Below are 25,348 nucleotides of genomic sequence, written 5' to 3'. Positions count from 1 at the left end.
AAAATAAAAAAACTTGGTGTAATATTTTGAATGGCACTCATGTCATAAAATATAAAAAAAAACCCTATAAATGAGAATAACAGTGAAGGGAATGATGGTCTAATCTAATCCTTTGAGGATTTTTATTTTACCAAGGAATGTTTCGTTAATTATTAGACAATATAATTTGAAACAGTATTTGAAAAAAAAAAGGCCAACAACCTACAGAAACTGATGTATACTGGTTGTGCTTAAAAATAGACATTTTAAAACCTTTGTTGTCAGTCATATAATAAAGTTGATTTCAATTAGACAACTATTTCTTTTCTAGAAACAAAAGAGGTAGGAAGTGGCGATGGTGGTGAAAGCAGCACTGAAGCCGATAAACCTGCAGAAGAAGAAGAAGATGATGACCCCAAAGAAAAAGGCAAGCTTAAGCCTAACGCTGGCAATGGTTGTGATCTGGAGCACTACCGGTGGACACAGACTTTGGAAGAGGTTGAGGTAAGTTCTATAACTTTATGCAGGCGATTGATGACAATTTAGTGCCTGAATAAGATAAAGTGCCTGATTTGGAATCTGATGCTACTTGCTTCGGCTGAGTTTTTTCTAATCCCAAAAAAAGAAGTACTCGGTTTGGCAATTGCGACAGACGAGCAAGGTGATGTGCTGTGTCACCCGGTTATATCCGGCGTTTAGGTCTCCCACCTTGTTTTTATAGTTTGTGCACACTCCCTTGCTCGTTGTAAGGTTTGCTATTTAGTGGTTCGAATTGAAAACTTGAGCTTGATACTAAAGGGCTTCTGTGCTGCAGCCTTTTACAGTTCGCGCACGCTTCCTATAGACTGTTTAAGGTGGGAACGCACTACTGCATAGGCCAGTCGCTGCCAGGCGGACTGCAATTTCATTTTTCCCGACTACTACTCCTGTTTATAGGGCTGGTACATACTTGCGGTTGCAACGAGGTAGACCTATTTTTTATTATGTAAACAATTATTTAACAAACAAAACTTAACAAATTATACACCTAAATCTTTCTCAAAAATCAGTATATTGATACCTATCAAGAGAGTGATTCTTGAGGTAGGAAAACCGCATGAAAATTCGTTTACTAGTTTTCGAGTTTATCGCAAACATACAGACAGCGCAGTCTGTTATCAATTTCTCATTTTAAATAGTATGTCCACTGACACCAGATGACACTAGTATGTAGACAGTGGGTGCAATTTGAATAGGCTATGAATGTGGGATAACATTGAGTTTTTCTACTCGTCGACTGTAATGGTTAAATTAAGATTTTGTATACCAAGCTATAATTGCGTACTTTTCATGTATGGACTCCCAACTCAACTATAATATTCATTTCAATAAGCTGTAGTCAACTATAAAAAAATATGACCAATCATGTGCTGCCGTGCTCCCATAGAAAAGACTAAACAGGGGACAGACGGGCGGGGTCTCTCGCGTTTATATCTTTTGTACTACATTTTTGTCTACTGAGATACTTAACAATTTTCATGAATTTATTATTTATTTATTTATTATTTATTAACTCATATAAAAAGTATTGTATACAATAGTGATATAATCAGGCTTTCCAATCTTATACCTCGACTGAAAAGCTCTCTATTATATCACGATTGTATAAAATACTATTGAGTGGGTGTTGTTAAAATATAAAGACTTTCAGGGATATATTCTGTTTAATTTTATCACAGTTCTTCCTTAATAATATTTTACACTTTATAGTAAATGTTCGTACATTTTCGTGTTCAATTAAGTACACAAAAAGATGCAAATTTTCATGTAAAATAACGAAAATTTACAACTTTCCACTATTCCTTTTCATTAAAAGACGTCTGGGTTAATAAAACGAGTAGCATCCAAAATAGAAGAGTGATTCACCCTGAAACCTTTTGGAAAGATAAAGTATAGTTCTTCTGGTGGCCTTGATTAGATTGAGAACAAAAAAACAACATAAAAACGCACTTCATGTAACGTATCTAGGCCCACCAATACCAAATGTCGGCTATACATGGACATTAATTCAACGAGATAAAGTACACATTAGGTGAGACAAATACGCCTTAATTTGTATGAAATGACCTTAAGTATACATAATGTAACTATCACTGAAATATTAACAAGAAATGCTTAAGAAAAAGGTACCAAAATTCTTTAATACGGCGTTGTAATAACGACGTTTTCATAATACCCTTTCCTTTAGGGTCTGTTTCGCAAAGTCTAAGTATTTTATAGCTAATTAACAAATAAATTAACTGCCAGATAAAACTACTTTAAGTTGTAAATGCATTTATCTACCAGTTGAGCTTATTTGAAGATTGTGAAACGCCAGAAACGGCTATTCGTAAGATAAGTGGCAAGTAGCTTATTCAGTGGGGCTATTAAGATGTTCGGCTCTTTATCATTTGTCACCATGCATGTCACGTTCTAACAAGTATGTAAGCGCGAACCTGACGGGCATAGTGACAAGTGATAAGAGTGATAATGATAATCTGCCACCACAGGACTTAATATTGGCATTGTGAAACAGGCCCTTAATTTCATATATTACTTGGTACCTTATTATTAAACGAGCAGAAGCTTTATTAGCTAACTTTACACCGGCTTGGAAGCGACAAAGTTAGGCAGCGCCACTATAAACATCTTATTTTTATTCCTAGAACTTTTCTAGCAAAAACGAGATATTTGACCAAATGAAATATCGACAAACCTTTATCGATAAACTGACTAAGATATAAAATAAATAATATTGTGGTAGAAACGTCTCAAGAATACAAATCTACATAATTATACCTGTTCTCACTATAGGTAATTGTACCTAATATAAAATGAAAAACTATTTAGTTTAATCTTATACCTTTTAACGAGGAATTCTATACTTTTATATAATATATTTATATATTTTTGGAGTCTCGGAAATGGTTTAAATTGATCTAGCTAGGTCTTATCTGTGGGAAAACGCGCATTTTTGAGTTTTTATATGTTGTCCGAACAAAGCTCGATCTCCCAGATATTGTACCCTAATTGAAAACTATTGTATGTTTTCTATAGAGTTGAGGTACATACGTATCTCACTCCCTCGTTTTTGCTAGAAAAAGTTCTAGGTATATTTATTTTCATAGGGATTTGACGTTTATTTTGGCGCCACACTTTTCAAAGTTAGCTAAATCGGACTCTACCTACTATTCATTCATCCTCGCTTAAAGTATAACAAGAAACCAACATCAATCAACAATCACATCCTGATATATAAATTAACACCCATTAGTTTAAATATCTATAACTAAATTGAACTAAATAAGTTACTGGATAATGATAATATATTGCACTAATAATTTATAACCAGTATACGTTACGAAAGCTAAAATTGCGCAAATAGAGTTTCCACTATTTTCGCAAAAGTAACAGATTGGTTTTAAATGTTTTTAAGATAGAAAATGTGTCTCAATCCATACAGAATGATTGATTTCAAGGTCATGATTAACTATTTTTTCTTTAAAAATTGAACCTACACTATATACCAAAGTTTTCCTCTTAAAACAGAACGACTGCGTCGGAAAGTTACACAACTATAATAAAAATCAAATTCAACATAATCTGAAAATTTCCATTACATAACTACCTACTTATCTAAAAGTAAATGTATATAACGCTCCTTACAAATTGTATAGAAGTATAAATAAATAAATATTATAGGACATTATTACACAAATTGACTAAGTTCCCCACAGTAAGCTCAATAAGGCTTGTGTTGAGGGTACTTAGACAACGATATATATAATATGTAAATATTTATAAATACTTAAATACATAGAAAACACCCATGACTCAGGAACAAATATCCATGCTCATCACACGAATAAATGCCCTTACCAGGATTTGAACCCGGGACCATCGGCTTCATAGGCAGGGTCACTACCCACTAGGCCAGACCGGTCGTCATAAGAAGAAAATAAGTATGAATGCAAGAAACGTCAGACCAAGCTAAGTTGGCAGCGATTTTGATAGCCCAGCCAGTGCAAGTGTTATTTTAAACGTCAAATTTCACTGAAATTATGACGTTTACTTAACACTCGCACCGGCTGGGCTAAATCGTTGCCAACATAGCTTGGTCTGACTCTCATATATTGAATTGATATTCTAATTTACAAGTTCATCTATGTTCACTGGTTAAAAGCCTTGATTTAACTGGAAACTGAGCTAAATACCCACTTAAACTAAAAAAAACGTGTGCAACGAAATCTTTTTTTATATCACGTGGGTCTAAAGTTCAGTTCCCCGTTATTCGTTTTTAATTATATTAATACACCATTTACAAGGTGCAACATACACATAACCATACAAGATAATATATGTATACTCATACGATGAATAAATTGAATCTGGGCCACTGTGGTAGTTACTAAATGAAAATAATTATAACCATTTAATCCCTATTAACATGGGAAAAAAGACAAAAAAAAAACACGGAGAATATTGAACACCTAAATCTTGAGTATTCGTCTTTATTTTAGAATTGGCTTGGATAGACTATTATGACGTGGCTAATTTATTCCACTGCGGCCCTATGTTCCATTTGACATTACATAGACTGCAATAGTGACTTTATTATTAAGTACCTATAGATTACATTTATAATACTATGACGCGCTGCAGATCCGCTACTGACTCTTCCTCAATTGTTTTCATGCAAAAACACCTTTGCTCCGTAGGAGATAAAGTTCACGTTGCAAGACAGTATAATTAACCGAAGATCTTATGGCTAAAATTTCTTCTAAGAATACTTGTACATGCCGGTCTCCTTCCGCATTCTCACTGAAATGAAAAAAAAAAGATTAATATTCCACTGTTACTTTATATCCTGTGTTACAACTAATTAATTTTGTAGTACATGTAAAATTTACATTTATCATTATTTTATTATCTTACGGATCTCATTTTGGCAATTTTAATGAGTTGTGATTTTACGCAATGTGCAATCTACGTAGTAATATTTGTGTGTTGGTCAAAACTCTTGAGTTAAAACCTCGGTTAGGCTATATAGAGCAGAAAAAATGGTTCTCGAGAAAAAGCCAAAAAAATAACAAAAAATTGGCTAGTGCCTAACACTTTTCTAAAACTGTCACTAATGTATCACAAATACTTCACAGGAAACCTAAACGCAATTAATTCGATTGATTCGTTGTGGACCTCGGGACGTTCACCGTGTGTACAAACAGACAGCTTCTTACAAGTTCCATTCCGTTATGCGTAAAATAATGTGGGATCTATAGCCATTTTATGCTGTACGTAATAGCAATACTTAGTTAAATAATACTAATGTTAGTGCCTCGGTATTGCTATAAATAACGAACGTAAACGAACTTAATGTGTGCAATGTTACATAAGCTCACCATGTTTAATCCGAAGCTACATCTCGTTTGACCAAATCGGATGGAAGTATTTAGGCTTTCGAGGCAACTAACGTCGAGAACCTATAATTGAGTTCACTTTGGCTTTTCCTCAACCAGAAAAAATCAAGTAACCAATAAACTTACTTATGATCATATTCAATTGCAAATATATAGTTATATTTATGATAAAGTTAAGTGTAAATACCTAATGCACATAGATATATGACTACGTAGACTTAAGCTTGATATTAATGCAACGGAGTTGTGCAACACTTACTTTCAACAAAACATATAGCCGCGAGAATGCACGCAGAGAACAGGATCGTCATCGATATGACGAGGACAGAGATCTGGTGCGAATGGCTGCAGCAGCAGGACTTTGGTTCCTTTGTAGTTCGGTGCTTCGTGAACCCATTCACGACGGTAAAATGGGTTGAGCTAGCTATAGACGCCGTGTCCGCCTCTGGCGCTCGCTTCACGTCCTTCCAGTAATTACTTTGTAAGTCTGGGTCTTTCGTTTCTTCGGGAATTGTGACCACGGCAGTCTCGTAGTTAGATATGCGGCTATTGCCCAATCTGGTGGGATGGGGCTGCTCCGTAGTCCTTCCGTGTATGCGCGCGAGGTGCGCAGCGCTTAGCAGTAGCGAACCCGATGACACGCTCTGCAAAAATGCGGATCAAACATTAGCATAATTGACGGAATCTTAAACATAAAGGAGTAGGTGGTCTTTAATGCGATTCCGATTACTATAGATTGTTACCAACGCTTACTGTACAATGAAGAGCCGAACGCTCAGGTAAACCAGTGTAACTGAATTATGTTATTGATATTAAACAAACACTATAAAAGTAATATACTCAGTGGGACTTGAAACTACATTGGAACGCTTTACCTTCATTAACAAAGAAAATTGTATTCTCTATGTATGGATTGTATGATCCCTTAAACGCCTTTACAATCTTTACATCATCTGTAGTGATGTAAGTTAAAGTTTTACTGAATGCTTTATAAATGAATAGTAACAAAGATTCATTTATTGTGTAAAATGTGGAAAGTCTAAGACAATTTCGTGTTACTACTCGTATTTTGACGCATAGGTACCTAAATCAGATGGCGCTGTTTGGCTCCGTACATTATGCCGTAACTTTGGTGGTCAAAAATTTACATTTGACAGTTCAGTGACGCATTACAACGCCATCTGTTTCGGATGTCAACATAGGGGGCACGTTTTTTTCTTAGACTAGTTTACTTGTTAAGATTGGTTTACCTAAAAACGAGTCGGCTGTGCGAGGTAAGCTGGAATAAAACCCCAGGAAATGAACTTGATTCGCAGTAAAAGGTTTTATATTCTTGCACATCAAACGACTTAACGATGAGGCTAATCCGTTCACTATTGCGCGTAATAAAATTATATTAATTCTACGTCTGGTAACTCGAACGAAAGGTTATCATTTTAAGTTCTGAATAAGGTCATTTTAACCAAGTGTTCAGTGAGAAGTCAGATACTAATTGTGGTAATAAATAAAATCTTTAGACGTGTCGATCAATAGCTGTCAGCTCCTAAATTAAGGGATCCTATCACGCGTAAGGAATGTCTTACGAGAACATGACAGGTAGATCATGTTCCGGACACGGCTTGGGCAATTTGTAAATCGTATGTTGACCCCTTCCATTATTACCTAATTCTTGCAAAAAATGCTCTTTTTACTGGTTACCTTTATCTTGTAAATTGATCGCAGGTGTGAAAAAATTAGTCACGCGTGAAAAGGTATCGCTTATCGTGGGTTCCGTATTGAATTATACAGACATGTAACATATTATACTTATATATTTTTAATAGTAAGTTATATAATCATACTAAGTTTAACTCCTGTATATGTTTACATAACAACACATTTTAATAACCTCAATACCTATAATCCTTTCTCTCATGAGGGCCACTATTATTTCATGTTTTTATAACAGCCAATTATTCGTTGAAATGTTCAACCTGCTATCAATTAAGGTTTATATAGGTCTAACAGAAGACGGACGATGGTGTAAGCTTCTTGATAGCCGTTACCAACCACGGAACTCTAATAATCGCACATACTCTTTTTTATACCAGTCAAATTACTAATGCTCGTGCTGGTGACGTAGCGCATAGGGGGCGGAACTCTAAAAGTCTAAACGGATCGGATTTCGTAAAATGATGATTACAATGACGTAGACTTACGTGGGTGCTGTGGTTGCTGGAAGAGCCTTGACTGGAGGCGGAGCCGCCGCGCGAGCGCGAGTCGCTGCTGCCGGACAACGACGGCCGCGGGATGTGCCACTCGTGTGAACAGATCTGCAACAACGATTATTTCTAATTGATTTACTTGTGGCATTGCGTTAACATGCTATTCTGTTGGGTGTTTAGCGGATTTGGTTTTACCTATTCAAACTAAGTGAAAGAATAAGTTAGTATACAAAATGACACTGTTCACAATGTAGATTAGATAGAATAGGTTAGGTTAGGTAGGCGGACTTAATGCATTCCTACCTCATTTTTGCCTTAAGGCATTCTCTACCTCTACTAGTCAATCACTGGGCCAAAGCCGTTTGTTGTTGGGTACAGGTTTCAGAGTCCTTTCCATACCCCTAATACAAGCGAAAATCGCAAGCGTAGGTAAAAAAAAATGTTTGATTTGTTTTTTATTTGTATTTTGTAAAACTATTAACCTTCGATCTTTAGATCACTTGACACTGCAATGATAATTATTATGTATGTAATTCCAATGAGCTAGAACTTCTGTAGAATATGCAAATATTGCGAGATGACTGCTTCTATCTAGGTCAAAACCTAGTTCTTGACAAGTATAACTAAATAGGGGACAACAACTGCCAGTCTTTATCCGTGTTTTATATAATCATTGCTTATTACTTTAATAGAGCAATAGATAAAATAGCTAGCATTATCCAATGCTCAATTTTCTTATGGAAATAAAATCGATCGATCATAGTTATGATACAGATTCTTCCAGTTAATTTATAATCAATGCCGATGTTTTGTTACGTTTTTTGTTAACGAGTGCAAAAAAGAGTAATTAATAAACTCAACTTACAAGTACCATTATACCATTAATCTTGAGGATCTCTTGTTTCATTATTCAATCGTCCTACTAATCCGGCACATTGGCTGGCATCTTAATTTTGATTTTTATCTCGGTATAGATTTTTCTCGTTTATTAAAACGTATATGGAATAACTAAATTAAATCACATGACGTCCCCTTCTGTGCTGAAATTAGGTTACTTTCGTGATTTTAAACACAATATAATAATATGAGACAAAAACATAAAATCATGGCAAAAATATAACAACACACAACTAAACTTGGACAAAATGGTCCCTCCTGAGCATGGTGAATAGGAAAGGAAAAGACATAATGTACAGTCGGCAATAAAAATAAAAACATCTTTATAAGAACTAACACACTATTTTGTGTTTATTCTTCTCTCTGTTTGCAATAAACTCGAAAACGACTGGATCACTGAATTAAATATTTGTTTGATTTTAGGTATTTTACTCAAAAGGGGTTTCTGTTAAAATTAAAAATTAAATTGAGGCTCGGACATGAGCGTTGTCGCCTGACAAAGTAAACATGCAAGTTTCTTCACGCTTGATTTATGAGCAAATAAAGGAACCTTTTGTGGCTAATGAACAAACCGTTGCCATAAAAACTGCATATTACCTGTGTTGTTGTGTAACTGAAATAAGCGTAGGTGTGCGTTACGTTACAAACACTTATATGTTATCAATTCTTCCTTGCCTTTTTGTAGTTTTAGCAAAAACTTGTTCTAGTTTTGTTAGATTTTTGTAAAGATGTTCTGTTTTAGGTAAGAATCGTGATATATTTATTTCTGTATTGTACGAATAAGGAGAGTCAGGAAATGTTGTGTCATTGTGTCCTATGGCAGTGGTACTGATGAGATTTGATTCACTGAACGTAATTTAGTTTAAGCCTTTGTTGGAACAAGTTGCCATTTCACAAGTAAACTGATGTCCTATCTACGTACCCCTATCTATTAACCCCTATCTACGTTGCTGGTAGTTCCAAGTTCGTTTCCCCTTATTTATGTGTTCAACAATCCCAAAGTCAGACTTGTCACGGTGCTTAGTAGCGAGTCTTAAATTATTTTCCTTATCTTCGACGACGTTACCTACTAGTTTTTTTCAAGTATCGACACTCATTAGCATTTGCCTATAGATAGTGGAAACTCGTCCACCATTATGCACAAGTGTCTGCTCAGTACTTTTGTCTGTTAAGTTTCATCAATTACATTTTTGGGTCAAGTTTTGTTCAGAGTCCGATTGATTTTGTCAGATACGGTGTTCAAGGTTCGCGTTCTCTTTATTTGCGGTCTTGTTTCGGCCTCTGACGCAATAAATCTTAAGTTTTGCTTTCGGCTTCATGGTCCTCTTTGTTGCTTTGATAATATGATGGATAGGCATTTTAGGTTTGCCTGTATCTTAATGAATTTCTTTTATAGTCTCGACAAGGTCAAGGCGGAACATTTTCGGATAATGAGGACTACATTGTAAACATGAACTTTGGCGAGGGTTAAGTTAACTTTGATTACGACGTGATAAAAGGTGCACGCTCAACCTAATTAAGCCAACAATTTGTATCTACTGCTCATCTTTAGTATAGCTTGACCTCGCGGCTTGTAGTAACTGTACACGTACAGTCAGCATTTATAGTAGCTGATAACTACGTGCCCAGAGTATCTGTCAGAGTCTAATTGTTCTTCATATTAGAGACATAATTAATATCCGTCTAAGCTAACTCCGCACCGACTTGATCAGAACAAAGTGCGGGAGTGGCATTGTAAACGTCATATTTTTACAGAATTTTGACATTACCTCACTTTCCGACTCTATATATATATTTTTGTTAAGTTATTTGAGAATGTCAAGTATCTACACTTTATACGTACTTTGATGCGTTTTGATGCTACTTTTAATGCTGTCTATACCCTCTTTGTCGGAGATCACAATTATATTGGGTTGCCTGTGGCGATCTGCTAGGTAAGTGCTATGAATTAATAAAGGCCCCGTAGGCAGTAAGTGCTGTTGCAATCCCTGCAGTTAGGTACCAGCAGTACCAGCACATTCTAATACAAAGTTATTCATTTATTCCTTGCATCCTTCTCATTTATATTTTTTGTACAACGAATAGACAAGTGTATCATTGCGAACTGCGTACCAATTAAACAGAACGGGGGTATTTGAGCATCTTCTCTTAACAGCTTATTCAGAATTGTCTGCCCTTTTTTTTAGCTATTGACATGTAATTACGACATGTCCACCATAAATTCGTTCAAATACGCAGCGCAACGTAACTTAATACTCAAGGTATCATATTATTTACTCATGCAAAAGATCATGTAAGAAAGTAATTTTGAAATGTATCCTTAGTAAATATCAGTGGGACGTATACCGTCTCCATGTATAGCGGGGTGTGTTGCAAAATGTTTCGCCAAATGCACACAACCGGTTTACAGCTCGTTATTATTGCTTACCGAGTGCTGCGCCTCAGGCGTCCAGTGTTATTTTGATTTCTGAGTATGCATAGTCATTACGGTTCATCAGGTCACACTTATGTGGTTGGTCCTGTAGCATTAGTGATAACAAAGTCGTTACGGTATGCGACACGGTGCTATTGAAAACATTGTGGCACGCTCCAGCGCTTTCGCTCTCAATATGACTTAGTCTAATCAACAAGGTTGCTGATCTGGGTAACGATTATCATGTTACGATTATACGAATTAGAACATTAGGTAGGTTATTTTATCATAGGTTCTTGGTTGCATCATCAGATAATAATACAGAATCCGTGGTCCGTTTCCTGGCATTATCTCCTCCACTTTGATCCTTCGGTATACTTTTTGTGAAACTGTTTCCTTAATCTTTAGTGAAGCTGAAGCGAAAGCTAAATGAGACTGTATGGCGTGGATGGCTTGAGACTCATCTTACTAACTAATAGTGTCCGACGGAAAATTGACTTTTTGACGAAGCCGAATCACAGAAACTAGGTGAACGCGATCTTAAGCTGTAGTTTGACCGAAACCAAACATGATTTTAAGTCGAAATCAATACTTCGGCAGTACACTACTAACCAATCATTATTTCTCCATAAGAAATTTTAGCTCCCGCTGGTGTAAATAGTTTGACGTTTTCGTAAACGAAGCAGTCTACCCTGAAATGTCATTTTGACATAGCATTGCAATGTTTAAACATGACAGGAGTAAAATCTTCGTCGAATGTGCTAATTGTTCTGCCGATACGCATACTCTGTCCAAATCAGTCCATAGAACACAGAACAGGTGGGAACTCGGCCGTTCCAACCTTTGTCTTGCGATGTAGAAACGCTGTACTTTGTTATTGGCAAAGCATTAGCCAATGTTGTCTCACTATTCAACATTTACAGCCATGACAGATTTCTACCATTTATCTGATGTTTAAATATTTGTGGATTAACATGTTTAATAATGTGACATGTTCAAAATTCAATTTTATATAAGATTTCCATATTCTCTTCGTTTTTGCATTGCTGATTCGTATTTGCATTGTTTCAAGACCGTCTGCCGTTTTTAATTTATGGTTTCTAATTGCAAATAACAAATTTTTTACTTTTTGAATGTCATATTAAAATAAGCAAAATATTTTTAACGTGCCTCTGCTACTATAAAAATGAACCTTTTCGTTGCTTTGTGTGTGCAGCACACCAATCCTTTTTGGAACTAGATATTATTGGTCATTATGGCTTTATTGGCGTTTCCCTGATTTGGGTTATCCAGTTAAATTAGTATCATAGTGAACATAGATAAACAACCATTGGTCACTTAATTAGAATATAATGCATTGTATTAATTATGCAAGGATATCGCGCAGTCGGATCAGTCGGATGTCTACACGTGCCCGTCCTAGTCACGGATGTGTGCATATGATTCAGGTTATAATTGCTATTGGCACGTGGTTTGTGCACGTTTGTGGACCCCTGCACTTGGCTGCTTGTCTGATATTGCGTTGGTTACATGTGGGACACGTGAGACGCAAGGTTTATTTGCAATTTTGCACTATACATACCATTTACGGGTTAACTTGTTGTATTATTAATTTATAAATGATGAACAATATTGGCTCAGGACCGGAATCAGTGGTGTACTGGACTAAAATCAAACCAAATTAAAAATAAAGAAAATATCATTTAAAAGTAAATTCTACCAGCTAACATAAGAAACATGTGGATAAAATGCAACTTTTTCATTAGTTTTTGAACAATCAAGAGGGCCTTTACCAGTAATTTTTTCATTGCTCGAGTATTAAAATATTCTACCAGTTCTTTTCACATCCGTAAAACGAGGTCGGCAGACCCTCATACGCGGCGAGTAATTAAATTGTCACAAATCTGAAATGTTTTAGTAGGTGTCCGATTCCCACAACCTGATCGCTTTGATTCTTGTCTATACGGATATATTTGACGTCACATATCTATCTTCAATTATAGGTTCTGACATTAAATGTCGTGTTGGATACAGGAAGTGACGTGCGAATGGTTGAAGGTGAACGTTGCAGTAGACAATTGAATGACTATGATTGTGTGCCGTCAATGGAAGATAACATGCGTATTTTTTAGAGCGTCTGCCTACGTACCTTAACGGTTCAGTTAACACAATAACAGGTGGACAGATGTTGTGAAACACAAGCGTGACTACCTAGTCACAGCGCATGTTTTGTCACCAGTACTTCGATATCAGTACTTGGAAGCTGGCTCTGCTTTAACCTTTGGTATGCTTAGGAGCAGATCTGCTCCATATATTTTCAACCAAATTCAGCTTAAACATGAATATGTCATGGTTGCTAAATAAATGGCAAATTTTAGACATGCGCATATGAAAGGTTAAGACAAAAAAAATCACAAATCTGTGACCCAGCTTATCTCTAAATTAGTTACTGATTAGTGATTACTCTCTAAACCAGGAATTCCCTAGTGCAACGGAGCGCGTGCCTCTGGTGGGATGGGAAAGGGGACGCGGAGATATTACCAATAAATAAAACTCATACAAATCGTTGGATACTCCTCACTACAAAATTCACATCCCTAACAAAAGACACTAGATCTACCTTGGAATTGTCTATGGGAAGAATGATCCCAGATTGTATGCGAATGTAGTCGCTGTAGAGGGCGCATTACGCACAAACAAACATTTTTGTTAAGTATGCAATGCCCAGAAGAGGAGCATAGAGGCTGATGATTATTTAAAACGACAATATTAATACGAGCGTGTCATAATTTGTAAATACTCGTGACTTCGACGTTTTCTGTCGCAATGGGTTGTAATGCCTAACTCCAGTACAAAACCTACTAACATACATAATCATTGAGTAGGTATTTTATAAACTTAAACCGTGAATCTGAATCTTTAGTGAAAATCCCATCTAATTTAGTTATTTCTCACGATATACGCAGGATCTGCACAGTGAAGATACTGTAATAAATAAACTGTCAGTTATGCAACAGCGGTAATCTTCACAAATCAACAGTCAATGCATGCGCTCGTGTCCATAACGGTTTATTGTAATCATGCGCGGAACTTATTTACAGTGTTCTCACTATTCCCAAATCTCACGACCAGGCCCTGGGCGTGTCATTACAACCGCTTACCTGACATGGGCGTATAAAGTTACAACGAACCAGTTTGTGTTCTTCGGTTAAGCTCCGTTGTAACGGTCTTTGAGGTCAGGATTCACTGGCTTTTAAAAAAACTACTAACTCGTGCTCTCGCAACCATTAAGAATACTACCAGATAGCTTATCTCCAAAATGGCACTCAATGAAAACGAATGTTACGCGTTTTTGTCCACGCTATCGTGAGAAATGTAGTTGGATTGTTGCGGCATTTGGGACTTGTGTATATTGTAACTTGCGTTGTCTTAAAACAAATCTCTAGGTCTCACAACACGTAATAACTACATATATTCATAGAGATTCAGTAGTGTTATTGAATCAGCGTGGGGTATGGGGATGGTCATTGGTTTAGGGTTAAACTCTGGGAAAAATGTATGAGAGTAATTACTAAAGATTTGGTTAAACCTTCAGTAGATGGTTAGCTGCACAGGGCAGCTAGAGTACAGAAATTGCCGCATGTTGTTAAACTTACACTGTACATGATGACATGTAAGAGAGACACGATGAAAAAGCGATTGACCTAGAGGAATTTAACACGCATCTGTTTGTATGTTTTTGCAATGCAATTGCAGAACTAAAACCCCTATTATATATGATGTAACTTAAGATGACACGCCATGTCATAGTAGTTCTTCCGCGTATAATTAATAAACGTGTTCATATTCTCTTTGTCAAGAGTCTCAAGACTATCAAGAGCACTGATGCAACACATTTATTTAAATGATTACATAAAATATTCCGTTACTCGTGATTAAATAAATTGCTTTTATTCATAAAGGAATTGAATAGCTCAAATCTTCTTAGTCTTCGCAACAACTTTCATAATCCCAAACAATGGTTGCTATATTTACTATGATAATCAGTTAACGCCTAACCAAACCATTCTCCTTAAGAAAGAAGTGAAAGCGTACTTCCTTTCCTTGCATCTCACTTCTTGGAACAGTTGGAACACTTTCGGAGATGCAAATGTCACAATGGATAACGGACGGACCGTGGTGATTTTGATTCACACATAAAAGATTTCTTACAATCCAATCCATTATATGCTTTCGTTTTTGCAGAGACAATAATAATTATTGCCGATCTGCAATTCTGCATACAACGTCAGGCTCCTCGTCATTGTGGTAGATTGCGCCAACAAGCTCGTTTGTATGGAACTATAACCTTTTAACACCGTAGATATTTGAACGAGTTAAAATGGAAGGCGTTAGGCACATGTTAAAGCGCTTTGCAAAATATCTAAAACTGCAACAATGTGAAACGCAACTCATATAGAGACCACCAGTCTCTACTATTTATTAGTCTCTGGTTTTCGAAATCTGCCTGTCCGAAGATTTCTGATAACGGCTGTCATGTCCCGTATCTGGTTCTCATTAAAAATGCACATGCTAGAATAACTATGTACCTCATCAGTCAACTGCATTGTTAAATATTAAGAGTAGTTAGTCCGTTAGCAGATATGACGAGACGAAACGTGCGTTTGAGCGTCCAATTATCATATTTTATACGCGATTGCAGGCCTTGTATTCTAATCACAAGCCCAGCTAGGGAAGCGCTCGCGCCTCCAAAACCATAATAACAGAGATCTCTGGAGCAGAATCGACTATGCCAACAAGGATTACACTTATACTGGTTTCACTTGAGGCAAATGCTTGCCAGCGATAGGAAACCAGCACAGATGCCGCATGCCTCATTGTTCACGCTGGTCACACTGGCTTGATGCTCATGGGCGTCCTTGAACTCAATTGGTTGTATTTATGAAGCTAACGGGAACCGTGTCAATGCAAAGCCGTGGTAGCTGACCGTGTGCTTGAGCGAGCGAGTCAGAGTCGAGTTCTCGGGAAAACCAGTAACATAGATCTCGAGAACCGTAAAAACGGAGTATTTGACTAGTCAATCAATTAGGATGACACCCCCGCTCGGCTACCGATTGAGAAGACTCGCCTATAGATTATCAATACATACCGATGTTCATAATTTTAATGACTAATTCAAACTGCTGCGATTAATCTATCTAGTCTTCCCAATGTAGTCGTGCTCTATGTATAGGCAATTTGTTCAAATAACATGTGAAGAGTAGCAATTATACAAAATACTATTGAGCGAATGATGACCCATATGCCGGACTATTTGATAATAATAAATACATTCCGGAACCTTATGTAGAGTTTTTAATTAATGGTTTAGAGGTATCATCTCTATACATCGTGCTGCATTCTTTTAAGTGATTAGCCTCTATTAACGTTTATCTCATACTTACAGTGGATGATATTGTAGAAAAAGTGGCCATGAAATGGGCTACATAGCCGGATTCTTCGTTCACTCACGCCATCATGATATCATCATCATTTGCTGACGTCTACAATTTGCTGTTATATTACGTTTAATCGACATGCCGGACTTAATATTCGTTTTATTAGATTTTTTTGATGATAGTAATTGTTTTACTTATTGCTTCTATGTGCTCATCGACAAATTCCTTATAATTTTTACACGTGGAGCTAATAGCAAAGAACTCTTTGTGTTTTATCTTTACAACTAAAATAATAGTCATCATTTTGTCCAGCCTGTTTCTTGTAAAGCGTTACCTTGACAGGTTTGAGTCTTTGTGAGATAGTTCACAAGTGTCTTCGCTTCCTGACTATCGTGTTAACTGAACAACAAATAGGTACTCCGTCTCCAGCGTTAAAAGCGATTAAGGTCACTTCTTTAGCATACCTTGTCCAAATGTATTTCGATCACGGAATCTCTGGTAAATTTACATATAGTATTTTCTAGATGATTTAAATAGTTATACGTTTCAAATAACCTTAAAATACTGTTGCCGAAAACACCGTCAAGTACCACTTTAAATATTTGCATTGATATCAATGTAAGAAAATGTTTTGTCTTTGTTGGGAGTGTAAGACCGGTTGGCTTAAAATGACTTTCGCGTGATTCTATCTAACACCATTCGTTCCAAGCATACCGTAGAGGTGTAGGACAAATTATGAAATAGTGTGCCCACTTTAAATTGTTTAAGATTATGTTTGACAAACAACAATCCACAGATTCTTGGTTATTAACAAATCAAGCACAATCAGTTTGATGAAAGACGCGTTAATATATAGTACATACATACATGAAATATTTTCGAAAGAGGTAAAACAACGACCTTCATTGACGTGGTTGCGAACATCGATCGTTCAGTGGCGCGAAAAATTGTTGTTGACCAAATATTTTGTAATCGAAAACCTGTTGCATGTCGTCACTGTCACGTGCGTTTTAAGTAGGTATGTATATGTATCTTAAAAAGTTAAAAATATCCAGCATGTCCTTGTATGTGAAACCATTATTTGAATTGGCTGTAAATTTGGTAATAACTCGGGGATAATATTATTTACCATATTACCGTTAAACAGTTTGCTGGATGGCGAATATATACGCTGCATTTTGATTTCAATTTAGCACGTAATAATCGGCGAAGACCGGGCTTGAATTAATTAAGAAGGCGGCATTCTTTACTAAAATAGAATATTCGAATTTCATGTTTCTACAGGTATATGAAAAATGTTTTAATTAATACCCGTATTTTGCTTAAAAACGTTATAAATATACTCTCGATCATTCTGTCGGAACATTAATTTGCATTAAAATTAGTATGTTTATTTTATAATAATAATATCAGTGTGGCGACATCCCGCTCTCAGGGTCTCGGTCATTCAGCGTTCGTTACTGGTTAATTCGTGGTTTTTACGTTTCTTTGTCGCGTGTAAATGATAGCAATTACATCATGCGTTACTTTTGTGTCTCAGATCCGTTTGTCGACGGGAATTCCTTTACAGACAGCTCGGATCCGCAAAGACTATTGTCTGCTTATAAATCAAACTTTACTGAATACTTGTCTCGTATCTAGTAGGTATATCAACCAGCCAGCCAACGAGCCAAAACTATGCTTGAACATTGATGCATTTAACTTAATGTACTTTATTTTTATTTTATTTATTTACTTTTTTTACTTTATTATTACCTTACTTAGTGTTCTACTGACTACTGGTAGATAAGGGTTTACTATTCTTCATTCGGACCTATTAATTGAAATTTCTGGCTACTGAACAATCTATCTCCATCTCTATATGAGGGATATTTGCACCTAAGCGTGTGTCATCGTTAAAAACGTTCACAAAATTTTGTTTTACGGGAAATTTCATAGTTCACTGCTGATTGGCGTTTAGACCGTGAGCCAGGAACAGATTTCCATGATCAATCGCCTCCCGGGAAATAACTCGTATAGTGGTTAACGCCTATGTATGATGAACCCTAGTGGACGTCAGCTGCCGCTCCGTTGGTGGGTGAAGGAATGTCAGCCACCGAAACACGTAAAAAATATTTAGTCATCCCTTTGATAAAGGGAGTCAACCGGTTGTATCGTGGTGGAAAGACCATCAGCCGGTCACATGAACATGTAAAAATATTTTTTTTAAACCACCGTCTGACAAAGTTTAAATTGGGAGGCGGTGACTGAAAATTATTTTTCGTTTTAGAAAAGGGCTTCTTTTTGATTTGCAAAGACACTCCTCTATTGTGGTTAGTGGAACTGGCCTTTGGTCTGCCTCTACTCGGAAAATCATATTGCAGGATCCACTTACGTATATTTGTCCTAATGCCCTAAGTCCAACCTAATTTCTTTAGCTTAGCGGTCTTGACACGCCACGTCCTAGGTTTAACTTATTTTCGAGTGTTCTTTCGACCTGGACCTTGCAACCTCACCCATTCGTAATGAATTACGAAACTAATAAATCTAAATTTTAATTTAAGGAAATTTCCTTTGACTTAATAACTAAACATTATCTATATAGATTTGTTCTAAGTTTTCCTTAAAACTACCAGCAGTACGTGTCATGTAAACAAATTCGCGGGGCTACAGGTTGAGGAAAAAGTTCGTTTACCTTGCTACTGTCTACCGGACACGCTGATCTGTTCGTTCATTTATCAACGAATTCGTGGCATGATAAAATGTACGGCCTTGACACGTTTATAAAAAGAATCGCTTCGAGATAAAAATATATCTTACTTCAATTATGCAATTGCATTGAACACATGTATTAATTTTCTTTATGTATTATCATTAGAAACGTGTTAATTAACTATTTAGATTTTAATAGAACCAAATTCTCGACAGATCTAAATAATAATTGGTGTTGCACTCTCTTTAATTTAATGCCTTATGTCGATTATATTTACGAAAGAGTATCGATGTATTTTTTTAAATATTAACAAAAATCTATTAATCATGCCACCACATAGTTATAGTCACCGACGTATAGGACATTGGTTTCACGGAAATTATCGGCTCCTTGACATTGAAACTTTTTGTGCCGTAGCCAAACTGCCGGGAATCTCATCTTGTTATGTCATTCTGAATGTATCTGCTGTCAACATACAATGTTCAGTGTTATTTATGTTTATTGAATATTAATGCTCCTCCTTTTATGTTGTTTTTCATGAGAATTATATATAAAAGCTTTTCCAAATCGTTAGAAGCTTCAGGTTTTCAGAAAGGGGAGATTCTATAAAAACTTACTTTTTTAGAAAGTCAATAAAAGTCGATATATATTTTCGGTTTTATATTGAGGCTATTCACATAGGTACCTATCTACTATGTAGGGAAACTTCGTATGCGTCGTTATCAGCGTGCAGGGTTGTCGATATGGACTTACTGGTATTTCCATAATCTAACAACACACATACGCTAAGCTAAAAAATCTATGTAAAAAGTATATATCTTTGTAGGACTTATTAACCGTTGTGTTAGCAAAGGTCTCCGTTCTAACTCGGGCATTTTGCTTTCGTATGTCCGGATGTTCTCCTCTACAGGTCGCAATTCTTAACAGATTCTCGCGAAATATTGTGACCAGATTCTATGATTAGGTAGGCGAATATAATCTTTTGTCGATCCAGATTTTGGAATTTGACCTAAGCGTCAATAGCGTCTCAAGACAATTGTGAGTTTACTTTCATAACTAATCAAAGAACTTTCCACTTTTACATTTTCTAAGCTTAACGCGAGGTCTGCAGCTCACAGAGCCATTATTAGACAGGTCAATTTTCATAGATAATGAACATATATACAATCAAATTCCTAATAAGGTCGCAGCACAAGTGTCGCGCTTTCTTGCAATGTAAGTGCCGACTGACCTACTCAATAATTGCCTATAACGCCATAGGCCCAATGACGTATTGAGTCATGTGTAGTATTGTGTGACGCTCGTGACGTAACAATAGCCCTGTGACGATGCGTGAGGGCTTGCAGCGTTTCCCCAAGTACTAAAAAACTATGGTGCAAAATTGTGACATTCAAAAATATCAAAATATTAATAGTCATTTGTTCACAGGCTCTTTAAGGATACACTGAAATTAGGCATGCTTTAGGTACCTGAAGTTTATTTAGCTTTTGTAAATTAAAGTGGCTAGTACTCGTACCTACATACAATGGCTAAAATTCGAGTGCCTACCGCGTCGTTGTTTTATGAGTCTGTACGTGATCAATTGCACGAATATGTTTAGGGCTTTTGCGAAATCGTTGTTTACATTGTCACCGTATAGCATAGGTACGATTACCCAATAAATATTAAGTAAATTGCTCTTAAAATAAATACAGGGTGTTTATTTAGTCACCTGCAATAATCTACGGGGTGAATAATATATAAGTTATACTGAGCAACTTTTACCATGGGACCAACCCCGAAATCGCGAAAAAACGATACCTACGTGCTGTTTGTCCTAATATACTTGTTTCATCATCATCTTCCTCGCGTTGTCCCTGCATTTTGCCACGGCTCATGGGAGCCTGTGGTCCGCTTGGCAACTAATCCCAAGAATTGGCGTAGGCACTAGTTTTAACGAAAGCGATTGCCATCTGACCTTCCAACCCAGAGGGTAAACTAGGCCTTATTGGGATTAGTCCGGTATCCTCACAATGTTTTCCTTCACCGCAAAGCAACTAGTAAATATTAAATGATATTTCATACATAAGTCCCGAAAAACTCATTGGTACGAGCCGGGTTTTGCACCCGCGACCTCCGGATTGCAAGTCGCACGCTCTAACCGCTAGGCCACCAGTGCAGTTAATATATACTTAGCAAACGCTACTCATAGGATAAGTATGAAAGTATTGAGGCCTAGTGCCGAATGTCTATAAAACACTGTTATTAACTGACCTGTATAAATTATATGAATGAACTTTATCTATCATAATCTCTAGGAATGCTACTATATCAGCTGTTGGCTATGACGCGGCACAGGCGCCGTCTGTAAGCGTTGTCGATTCAACTGTCAAAATAAACTTACTATCATTAATTCGCGCATAATCCAACGCGTAATGAATGATTAAGTGTCAAATGTTAGAGTTCACGCGAGGTATGCGTCTAAGGCACACATTATTTGGTATTTTTTTTACAATGTAAAAATTTATGATTACAATGATGCTACATGTCACTTGTACTTTTAGTAACGTTATCTGGGTAAATTATTGACGTAGGTATTAGAATACACATATGCAAGAATCGCCGTCTTCTAGGCTTTTGCAATAATTTAAAAACGGCTGGACTGGAGATCATGTTCGCTATAGTTTTTGTTTTACGGATTATTTTTATTTTTTTGATGGCCATGGTTTAAAAGTTAGAGGGGGGTATGGTGACATAGGTTTTTAGGGTTCCGTAGCCAAATGACAAAAAACGGAACCCTTATAGATTCGTCATGTCCGTCTGTCTGTCCGTTTATGTCACAGCCACTTTTTTCCGAAACTATAAAAGCTATACTATTCAAACTTGGTAAGTAGTCTACAGGTTGGGTCTACAGTATAGGGTTCTTCAAAAAAGGAGTGTACAGGTTTTTAAAGGGTCGGCAACGCGTATGTAACACCTCTGGAGTTGTAGGCGTCCATAGGCTGCGGTGACTGCTTACCATCAGGCGGGCCGTATGCTTGTTTGCCACCGTCGTGGTATTAAAAAAAAAATTAGATGTATTCTATGAACCGCATTAAGATTTTTACACAAAAATAGAAAAAAAAAATATTGGGGTTTCCCCATACTTAAATTTTTTTTTCACCAAACCCATACGTGTGGGGTATGTATGGATAGGTCTTCAAAAATGATATTGAGGTTTCTAATATCAATTTTTTCTAAACTGAATAGTTGCGCGAGAGACACTTCCAAAGTGATAAAATGTGTCCCCCCCCCCCCCTGTAACTTCTAAAATAACGGAATCATTCATTTCTCATTCATTTGAAAGACCTATCCAATAAACCATTGGGTTAAAGCGACAAAAAAAAATATTTTGTATGGGAAGTATCCAAAATTATTTTTACGTTCTGTAGCAATGCATGATTTATGTACTCATGTCAAATTACAGCTTTCAAGCACTAACGATCACTGAGCAAAGCCGCGGACGGACAGACAAACCGACATAACGAATGTATAAGGGTTCCTAGTTGACTATGGAATCTTAAAAAGCGATTTTTCAACAGATTCCCTAAAAGCTTTTCATCAATCTCATCGGTATATTATTTCTGGTATATTTTTATCCGACAGTGTAACGTAAAGGAGGTTGGTGTGTTTATTTAAGTAACAATCCCCATTGTTTTGCTCATACTTTTTGAATAAATAGTCCAGCTGACATATCCACACATATTCGCATTTTTACGTCTTCCTACCGGCCTGCATCGTAATGTAGTAGTGACGGAATAGTAATTCCGTCATAGTTTTTTTAGTCGCATGCACCGCCCCGACTGGATGCGCGCAAGTCCGGGTTTTGTGAAATGTGAAGGCCGCGCGCCTGCACCGAGGGCAGCTTCACTCAGTCCCTGTGCCATTTAGCTCGGGCCTAATGGCCGATTGCCCAGGCGCAGCCTCGCCTACTTTCAAAAGCGATCTTTTCATAAACCACTTTGTAAACCATTTGTGTTTACTTTTCTTCCGCTATTTAGCAAGGACTGTCTGCTTTTTGTTATTCATTAAATTCAAATTAACCCACGATGGAATCTTTAACATTTGCGAATCAGCTACACTCGGCGTTATCTTTATCTATCTTGTTTTAAAAATTCTAGTCGTGAATTTATAAACTTTTTATTGCTCAATATAGTATTTAATTAGCCAAAAACAAGTGTCCATTACTGGCGTGCCGTCAAATGTTAATACCGCCAAAACTTACATATATCATTGACCTCAAAACATTGTCGGCCTTTATGTATTCGCTGATTCCATGTGACCATTTCTTATAATTACTTTGAAACGCATTACACTTGAAGGGTTGCTTTATCGTAAATTGCTGATGCACTTAAACAATAAGATTGATTAACAGATGTGCAATGCCTCTTATTATTGCAAACAGCAAATTGCTCACGACATGAACATACAAAAGTCTTTGTTTTCATCAATTGTTGTATTTGTTTATAGCTTCAACAATTAGATATCACTGCTTCTGATTATCCTAATCAAACATTTGCCTTCAAACAGACTCCTTTTCACACCAATGTTGTTTTTATATCTCAGTGGCATCGGCAAATATGTGATTAATCTGCAACCCATTTACGGTTTGTCTGTTCGCTGTTCTAGAAATACGCGGATCTAATCCAGTTTGGCGGCGCCAAAATTTATAATATTTGTTATGTTTTCGGTTGGAGTCGTCCTGAATGTGATACGGCATTCCGGCATACCATTAACTTATCTGGCGGATGTAGATTCAAACTGATTTTGGGTTTTTCTAAAATGATAATATATGCATAGTTAGTTATTTTACTTTTTATAACGGCTAAAGTTAACTCATTCATAACATGTAAGGTTAGTCATCACAGTCACATTTTAGCATACTGTTTACATACTAGGTACCTAATTATTACTAGTCACCGACGAGAGTCACAAACTTTTAATTTAAAATATGTAGTTACAAATTTTCAAGTGTTACTAACTAAACATAACATAGACATATATTGTTTACATATCGTCAGGTGACAACCAAAAGTCACTAAATGCAAAACAAATATTACACAAAAATCAACCTTGTTTTATTAATTGTGTAGTTCACTATGGCTCTTAACTTGTAGTAGTAATTAGTGTGTATTTGGTTGTCACATGCTTTTTGACTTTGGAATTATATTACAAAGTTATTATTACAAATGTGTAACTGTCATTTAGTGTAGGTTACCATGGCAACCCACTTGTGACATGGGCCTCTGGTGTCATCGCACCGTGTCCAGCTAATTGCAAGGGTTCATTGCGTTAATTAACACTACCGCAACCGCATCACACTTACCGAGCTTTTGGTATCCATTGCTAAGCACTTCCACGCTATTATTGTTTGGACTGCAACTGCACTGTTATGTCACTACACACACTCACTCCACATGTCGGGGTGACTTGCCTCTCTCGCCCTCTCCGTTTGCCGGCGCGACACGCCTGCTCCAAGCGGCAAAGCGACTAGAGTCTGACTGAGAGTGTTGCAACCATCGCCAAGGTTTATATATGAGGTTGCACAGCGTACTTCTCTTAATATTTTTTGCTGTTTTTTACGATAAATCTGAAATTATTACATTAATTATTTAATGAGACGTTATTTTGAAAATAATTCACACAAAAGTTCTCACTTTATTATTTGTGCAATGGTTTATTCTTGAGATTTCTTCGAACCCTGCTTGGAAGTATTTTGTAGTTGAATTTTATTGTACTTATCGTTAATGCATTTAATGGTTTGTTTGACACAATTATAATTTATCTGCACGTTCTTACGAAAATACTTAATAATGTTTCTAAATGATCCATTAGTGAAAATGTCAAGGAATCGTTTGACAATAAAACACAATAAAGTAGTTACAAAACGGTTTTTACCTACGATTTTCAAAGTTATTTTTGTATTCATTCACACCTGTGCGTTAGATTAATTTGTTTTTTTTTTTTTTTATTGAAATCTGATAAGTCTGTGTTCATATCAAACATCGCAAATCTTATTTGCTTTTCGTGAGTGCGGACTGCTGTCTGATCATTGATGAAGATCTATAGTTAATTATTAATCAATAATCAAATATTCCTCTTGCTTTTAATTATTCAGCTGTCATTCAAACTAGGTTTTAATGCATACAATTTAAGGCTACCTTAATACACTACAGTCGGCAGCAGCACAGCACAATAGCTAATCGGACAAATAACAAAAAATAAGTTCTCCACTATTTTGACAAAAATGTCTAGCAACTTCCCCTGCGTTT

At 36.5% G+C, this 25,348-nt stretch overlaps 2 protein-coding genes across 2 annotated transcripts in view; one reads left to right on the top strand and one right to left on the bottom strand.

The window, feature by feature from the left end:
* The window catches only part of LOC133520044 (nuclear migration protein nudC), a 44,528-nt gene that overhangs the window by 2,216 nt on the left and 16,964 nt on the right, over window positions 1-25,348 (top strand). Inside the window, exon 4 of the mRNA XM_061854306.1 lies at window positions 311-483. Coding sequence (XP_061710290.1) covers window positions 311-483 — 173 coding nt within the window. The remainder of the gene's footprint in view (window positions 1-310; window positions 484-25,348) is intronic.
* Window positions 1,664-24,594, bottom strand: LOC133520045 (uncharacterized). Its single transcript, XM_061854307.1, has 4 exons — window positions 24,403-24,594; window positions 7,613-7,726; window positions 5,674-6,058; window positions 1,664-4,818 (listed from the first exon to the last, which is right to left on the bottom strand). The coding sequence occupies exons 1-4, from the start codon at window positions 24,418-24,420 to the stop codon at window positions 4,778-4,780; spliced, it is 558 nt and encodes a 185-aa protein (XP_061710291.1). The 5' UTR covers window positions 24,421-24,594; the 3' UTR covers window positions 1,664-4,777.

The sequence above is a fragment of the Cydia pomonella genome, chromosome 7 (genome assembly GCF_033807575.1).
Source record: "Cydia pomonella isolate Wapato2018A chromosome 7, ilCydPomo1, whole genome shotgun sequence".
NCBI lineage: Eukaryota > Metazoa > Arthropoda > Insecta > Lepidoptera > Tortricidae > Cydia > Cydia pomonella.
The sequence above is the reverse complement of the archived record's forward strand: the minus strand, read 5'-3'. Positions and strand labels throughout refer to the sequence as shown.